General features: G+C 37.9%; 1 protein-coding gene across 3 annotated transcripts in view; it reads right to left on the bottom strand.

Moving 5' to 3' along the window:
- Positions 1-262: 262 nt before the first annotated feature.
- The window catches only part of LOC138072513 (cytochrome P450 2J2-like), a 53,223-nt gene continuing 45,256 nt past the window's right edge, over positions 263-8,229 (bottom strand). The window contains exon 9 of one of the 3 annotated variants that reach the window (XM_068963554.1): positions 263-773. In XM_068963554.1, the coding sequence (XP_068819655.1) occupies positions 666-773 (108 nt within the window). In that variant the 3' untranslated portion in view covers positions 263-665. The remainder of the gene's footprint in view (positions 774-8,229) is intronic. The other 2 variants (XM_068963541.1, XM_068963549.1) reach the window with 2 other exon arrangements.

Raw genomic sequence — 8,229 nt, 5'->3', positions numbered from 1 at the left:
ACCGCTTTTCCATAGAACTGTGCTTATCAATCAGGATCTACCTGCCCTGTTGACTTCCCAGGTGCCAGTCTGAGGCAGAAGCAGGATAAGCTTGCCCAATGCTACCAAGTGTGAGGGCCTTTCTGGCTGACCTCTGTGATTGCCCCAGGGCCAAACTCCTAACTCTTACCCACCATTTGGCACCACTTTGATCCAGGCCATCTCAACAGGCCAGAAGCAAGTCCTCGTCTAAGGAAGGACACAGAGGGAGGCAGATCACAACTGTGAATTTTATGATGTGCTTTATAGTTTCCAAGCAATTTAAAGCCCTTTATTTCCTCTGATCTTTGCATTAGTTTTTCCTTTAGAGAAGAAATCATTGTCCACCTTATACTTCCCAGATGAAAATGAAATCACTCACAACATAACTGATTAGCCCAAGGCCCCACTGGAGATGGTAAAGCTGGGGTTTGGATCCAGTTTCCTCTGAGTCCGGTTCCTGTGAACTGTCCTAGAGGCACTGAATGCTGCTCCCTCACTTCTGAGCATGTGCTCTGTCTTAGGGGGAACAGGCCCACTGTCCTTGCTTTCCTTCCCCTCCTCCTCTCGACAATTTCAGGCCCGAGGAATAGCACAGAGGCGGTAGCTGACTGGGGAGTTGGTCAGGCTTGCTCTCAACTTTAGGCTCAGCTTCTCATTCTCTGGAGGCCTGAAGGTAAAATTTTGCAGAAGTGAAGTAAAGAAAATAAACAACTCAGTTCTGGCCAATTGTTCTCCAAGGCACATCCGCTTTCCTGAAAGACAAAAGTAGGACATGAGTTACCTGCTCAGGTGGTGACTGTCTCGCAAGGACTGAAATCCTGTACCACGTCTTAAAAAACCTGAGCAAAGTGAGAGCCTGATAGGCCCTGGCCTTTATGTAGCTGGCTTATTTCATGGCAACCACCTTGTAAACCTAAGCCCAGTTAAGTGAATCTACAATCACACAGCTCAGTGCTTTCAGGGGTCAGGATGGTAAGGCACAGTGTGCATGTGCAGGCTGTGGACAGAACAACAGAGGGGCTGGGTTGACCTACAAATGGCATCTAACCTAAAGTCTATCAAAAATCCATTTGGAAATGATGATGGCAAAAGCAGACAAAAAGCAAAATTCTGTTTTAATGTTTTTCAATCATTAAAAAAACAAAAACTGTTGAGAAGTATAAGAAAGTGAACATCACATCAAGGCTTCTCAAGTATGAGGCAGCTTCTTGATACGTCACGTTTCCCTCCACTGGGACTGGGAATCTCCTTGCCAGGGCTGCCCGTGCAGGGCCGACCCCATCTCTGCCCACCTCTGCACCATCTCTCCCAGGCTCCCCCAGCCCCTCCCTGCATGATGCCCTCCTCCCTACTTGGGCTACAACACCTTACTCGGGTCTCCATTATCCCTCTTGTGGGTGTTTTAATAACTTACTTTCTCACTAATTAATATATGTTCACTGCAAAAATGAAAAATAAATGTCTGAGAAGTATAAAGATATAAAAGATGTTGGTAATCCCATAATCCAGACAAAACCCTTGTTTTTGTAAATGTGTTACATTCTAATTGTGTTAGGGAGCACACTAGATTAGAACTTCATACATAACCAGTGAGGACCTACTGTATAGCTCAGGGAGGTATACCAATATTTTGTAGTAACTTGTAAGGGAAAAAAAAACTAAAACAACAAAAATAGGTGTGTGTGTGTGTGTGTGTGTGTGTGTGTATACATATATGTTATATATATACACACACACATATATATATATTTATAAATATTTATGTATAATTGAATCACTTTGCTCTACTACTGAAAGTTAACACAATATTGTAAATTAACTCTACTTTACAAAAAAAAAAAAATGAGTCTTAGGCTGTTTTCTGCCAATTCCTTAGGTACATGATCTTGGACAAGAAACAGCTTTATCTAAATTCTAATTTCTTTACATTGGGAAAAGAAATCCTGATTTCTTTCCTTTGAACTGTTAATAACTGGATTGCTGTACATATTAAATAAAATAATTTCCTGGAAAATAAAATCTGTAATTAGAAGGGTGTGTTACAACTCTCACAACAACAACAAAAACAAAAACTTAAGGAGAATAATTAGAACACTTAAAACAGCTAAAACTTTGTACTATAATAGGAAACCTGAAGTTCTTGTAGACAGGAAGACTAGAAGGTTTTCTTACATCTAAATTCTGCTTTGAGATTAGAAAGTGACTTGCTCGGAGGAGCATAAAGATGGCGGAGGAATAGGACGGGAAGACCATTTTCTCCCTCACAAATTCCTCAAAAGAACATTTCAACGCCGAGCAAACTCCACAAAACAACTTCTGTAGGCTGGCAGAGGACATCAGGCAACCAGAAAACAGACCATTGTCTTCAAAAACAGCGCGACTGAACTAGTGAGCCTAAAAAACCAGCAAACGGAAGAAGTTAAACAGAGGGAACCACCTTGGAAGTGATCCCACATGGCCCAAAACATCAGAGAAGGGCCAGATATATTTTTACTATTTTTAAAATCATTCCTTTTTTTTTTCTTTTTTCTTTTTTTTCTAACTTTTTTTTTTAATTGTTAAGTCATTTCTCCTCTAATTTTTATTACTATAACCTACTATTACTATTTAAAAAAAAAAGATTTTTTTTTTTTAAGGCAAACACAATATATAGCCTTTGGATGGTTGTTGGTGGTTTTTTGTTTTTTGGTTTTCTTTTTGTTTTGTTTTGTTTTGTTTGTTTGTTTGTTTTTTAATAATTCTTGTTTTTTTTTCTTTCTTTCTTTCCTCCTTTTTCCTTCTGCTTCTTTTCTTTAATATTGTATTTTTGAAAATTCAACCTCTACTCTAGATTTTTAATCTTTGCTCTTAGGGTTTTTGTTGTCAATTTTGTACATTTAAAAACACAAACTTCACTACCCAAGTTTACCTGAGAGCGAGATTACTGGCTTGACCACTCTCTTCTCCTTTGGACTCTCCTTTTTCTCCACCAGGTGGCCTCTGTCTCTTTTCTCCCCCATCTCTTCTCTATCCAACTCTGTGAATCTCTGTGTGTTCCAGATGGTGGAGAACACCTAAGGAACTGGTTACTAGCAGGATTTGTCTCTCTCCTTCTCATTCCTCTCTCTTATCCTCCTGGTCACCTCTGTCTACTTCCTCCCTCTCCTCTTCCCTGTATAACTCCGTAAATACCTCTGAGCGGTCCAGACTATAAAGCGCACATTAGGAACTGACTACTGGCTAGCTTGCTCTCTCCTCTTTTGATCTCACCACATCTCATTCCAGTTACCTCTAACTACCCCCTCCATCTTCTCTTCTCCTTGTAACTCAGTGAACCTCTCTGAGTGTCCCTCAATGCGGAGAAACTTTTCATCTTTAACCTAGATGTTTTATCATCGGTGCTGTATAGATGGAGAAATCTAGAGGCTACTGTAAAAATAAAACTGAAAACCAGAAGCAGGAGGCTTAAATCCAAAGCCTGAAAACATTAGAGAACTCTTGAATTCAGGGAACATTAAGCAATAGGAGCTCATCAAATGCCTTCATACCTACACTGAAACCAAGCTCCACCCAAGGGCCAACAAGTTCCAAAACAAGACATACCACTCATATTCTCCAGCAACACAGGAACACTCCCCTGAGCTTCAATATACAGGCAGCTCAAAATTATTCCAAAACCTTTGATGTCTCATAACCCATTACTGGTCACTCCACTGCACTCCAGAGAGAAGAAACCCAGCTCCACCCACCAGAACTCCAACACAAGCCTCCCTAACCAGGAAACCTTGACAAGCCACTGATAGAACCCCACCCACAGTGAGGAAGCTCCATAATAAAGGGAACTCCACAAATTACCAGAATATAAAAAGGCCACCCCAAACGCAGCAATATAACCAAGAGGAAAAGACAGAGGAATACTCAGCAGGTAAAGGAACAGGAGAGTTGGCCACCAAACCAAACAAAAGAGGAAGAAGTAGGGAATCTACCTGAGAAGGAATTCCAAATATTGATAGTGAAAATGATCCAAAATCTTGAAATCAAAATGTAATCACAGATAAATAGCCTAGAGACAAGGATTGAGAAGATGCAAGAAAGGTTTAACAAGGACCTAGAAGAAATAAAAAAGAGTCAAATTATAATGAATAACGCAATAAATGAGATCAGAAACACTCTGGAGGCAACAAATAGTAGAATAACGGAGGCAGAAGATAGGATTACTGAAATAGAAAATAGAATGGTAGAAATAAATGAATCAGAGAGGAAATAAGAAAAACGAATTAAAAGAAATGAGGACAATCTCAGAGACCTCCAGGACAATATGAAACACTCCAACATTCGAATTATAGGAGTCCCAGAAGAAGAAGACAGAAAGAAAGATCATGAGAAAATCCTTGAGGAGATAATAGTTGAAAACTTCCCTAAAATGGGGAAGGAAATAATCACCCAAGTCCAAGAATCACAGAGAGTTCCAAATAGGATAAACCCAAGGCGAAACACCCCAAGACACATATTAATCAAATTAACAAAGATCAAACACAAAGAACAAATATTAAAAGCAGCAAGGGAAAAACAACAAATAACACACAAGGGGATTCCCATAAGGATAACAGCTGATCTTTCAAAAGAAACTCTTCAGGCCAGGAGGGAATGGCAAGACATACTTAAAGTGATGAAAGAAAATAACCTACAGCCCAGATTACTGTACCCAGCAAGGATCTCATTCAAATACGAAGGAGAAATCAAAAGCTTTACTGACAAGCAAAAGCTGAGAGAATTCAGCACCACCAAACCAGCTCTCCAACAAATTCTAAAGGATATTCTCTAGACAGGAAACACGAAAAGGGTGTATAAACCCGAACCCAAAACAATAAAGTAAATGGTAACTGGATCATACTTATCAATAATTACCTTAAACGTAAATGGGTTGAACGCCCCAACCAAAAGGCAAAGACTGGCCGAATGGATACAAAAACAAGACCCCTCTATATGCTGCTTACAAGAGACCCACCTCAAAACAAGGGACACATACAGACTGAAAGTGAAGGGCTGGAAAAAGATATACCACGCAAATAGAGACCAAAAGAAAGCAGGAGTGGCAATACTCATATCCGATAAAATAGACTTTAAAACAAAGGCTGTGAAAAGAGACAAAGAAGGCCACTACATAATGATCAAAGGATCAATCCAAGAAGAAGATATAACAATTATAAATATATATGCACCCAATATAGGAGCACCACAATATGTAAGACAAATGCTAACAAGTATGAAAGGGGAAATCAACAATAACACAATAATAGTGGGAGACTTTAATACCCCACTCACACCTATGGACAGATCAACTAAACAGAAAATTAACAAAGAAACGCAAACTTTAAATGATACATTAGATCAGTTAGACCTAATTGATATCTATAGGACATTTCACCCCAAAACAATGAATTTCACCTTTTTTTCAAGTGCTCATGGAACCTTCTCCAGGATAGATCACATCCTGGGCCATAAATCTAAACTTGATAAATTCAAAAAAATCGAAATCATTCCAAGCATCTTTTCTGACCATAATGCATTAAGATTAGATCTCAATTACAGGAGAAAAACTACTAAAAATTCCAACATATGGAGGTTGAACAACACACTTCTGAATAACCAACAAATCACAGAAGAAATCAAAAAAGAAATCAAAATATGCATAGAAACTAATGAAAATGAAAACACAACAGCCCAAAATCTGTGGGACACTATAAAAGCAGTGCTAAGAGGAAAGTTCATAGCAATACAGGCATACCTCAAGAAACAAGAAAAAAGTCAAATAAATAACCTAACTCTACAACTAAAGCAACTAGAAAAGGAAGAACTGGAGAACCCCAGAGTTAGTAGAAGGAAAGAAATCTTAAAAATTAGGGCAGAAATAAATGCTAAAGAAACAAAAGAGACCATAGCAAAAATCAACAAAGCCAAAAGCTGGTTCTTTGAAAGGATAAATAAAATTGACAAACCACTAGCCAGACTCATCAAGAAGCAAAGAGAGAAAAATCAAATCAATAAAATTAGAAATGAAAATGGAGAGATCACAACAGACAACACAGAAATACAAAGGATCATAAGAGACTACTATCAGCAGTTGTATGCCAATAAAATGGACAACGTGGAAGAAATGGACAAATTCTTAGAAAAGTACAATTTTCCAAAACTGAACCAGGAAGAAATAGAAAATCTTAACAGACCCATCACAAGCACGGAAATTGAAACTGTAATCAGAAATCTTCCAGCAAACAAAAGCCCAGGTCCAGACGGCTTCACAGCTGAATTCTACCAAAAATTTAGAGAAGAGCTAACACCTATCCTACTCAAACTCTTCTAGAAAATTGCAGCGGAAGGTAAACTTCCAAATTCATTCTATGAGGCCACCATCACCCTAATATCAAAACCTGACAAAGATGCCACAAAAAAAGAAAACTACAGGCCAATATCACTGATGAACATAGATGCCAAAATCCCCAACAAAATTCTAGCAATCAGAATCCAACAACACATTAAAAAGATCATAAACCATGACCAAGTGGGCTTTATCCCAGGGATGCAAGGATTCTTCAATATCCGCAAATCAATCAATGTAATTCACCACATTAACAAATTGAAAAATAAAAACCATATGATTATCAGAGAAGGCCTTTGACAAAATTCAACATCCATTTATGATAAAAACTCTCCAGAAAGCAGGAATAGAGGGAACATACCTCAACATAATAAAAGCTATATATGACAAAGCCACAGCAAACATTATCCTCAATGGTGAAAAATTGAAAGCATTTCCCCTAAAGTCAGGATCAAGACAAGGGTGTCCACTTTCACCGCTACTATTCAACATAGTTCTGGAAGTTTTGGCCACAGCAATCAGAGCAGAAAAAGAAATAAAAGGAATGCAAATTGGAAAAGAAGAAGTAAAACTCTCACTGTTTGCAGACGACATGATCCTCTACATGGAAAACCCTAAAGACTCCACCAGAAAATTACTAGAGCTCATCAATGAATATAGTAAAGTTGCAGGATATAAAATCAACACACAGAAATCCCTTGCATTCCTATACACTAATAATGAGAAAGTAGAAAAAGAAATTAAGGAAACAATTCCATTCACCATTGCAATGAAAAGAATAAAATACTTAGGAATATATCTACCCAAAGAAACTAAAGACCTATATATAGAAAACTATAAAACACTGATGAAGGAAATCAAAGAGGACACTGATAGATGGAGAAATATACCATGTTCATGGATAGGAAGAACCAATATAGTGAAAATGAGTATACTACCCAAAGCAATTTACAAATTCAATGCAATCCCTATCAAGCTACCAGCCATATTTTTCACAGAACTAGAACAAATAATTTCAAGATTTGTATGGAAATACAAAAAACCTCGAATTGCCAAAGCAATCTTGAGAAAGAAGAATGGAACTGGAGGAATCAACTTGCCTGACTTCAGGCTCTACTACAAAGCCACAGTCATCAAAACAGTATGGTACTGGCACAAAGACAGACATATAGATCAATGGAACAAAATAGAAAGCCCAGAGATAAATCCACACACATATGGACACCTTATCTTTGACAAAGGAGGCAAGAATATACAATGGAGTAAAGACAATCTCTTTAACAAGTGGTGCTGGGAAAACTGGTCAACCACTTGTAAAAGAATGAAACTAGATCACTTTCTAACACCACACACAAAAATAAACTCAAAATGGATTAAAGATCTAAATGTAAGACCAGAAACTATAAAACTCCTAGAGGAGAACATAGGCAAAACACTCTCAGACATAAATCACAGCAGGATCCTCTATGATCCACCTCCCAGAATTCTGGAAATAAAAGCTAAAATAAACAAATGGGATCTAATTAAAATTAAAAGCTTCTGCACAACAAAGGAAACTATAAGCAAGGTGAAAAGACAGCCTTCAGAATGGGAGAAAATAATAGCAAATGAAGCAACTGACAAACAACTAATCTCAAAAATATACAAGCAACTTATGCAGCTCAATTCCAGAAAAATAAATGACCCAATCAAAAAATGGGCCAAAGAACTAAATAGACATTTTTCCAAAGAAGACATACAGATGGCTAACAAACACATGAAAAGATACTCAACATCACTCATTATCAGAGAAATGCAAATAAAAACCACAATGAGGTATCATTTCAGGCCAGTCAGAATGGCTGCGATCC

The sequence above is a fragment of the Capricornis sumatraensis genome, chromosome 2 (genome assembly GCF_032405125.1).
Source record: "Capricornis sumatraensis isolate serow.1 chromosome 2, serow.2, whole genome shotgun sequence".
In the NCBI taxonomy this organism is placed as follows: Eukaryota; Metazoa; Chordata; class Mammalia; order Artiodactyla; family Bovidae; genus Capricornis; species Capricornis sumatraensis.
This window is presented reverse-complemented; position numbering and strand designations above follow the sequence as displayed.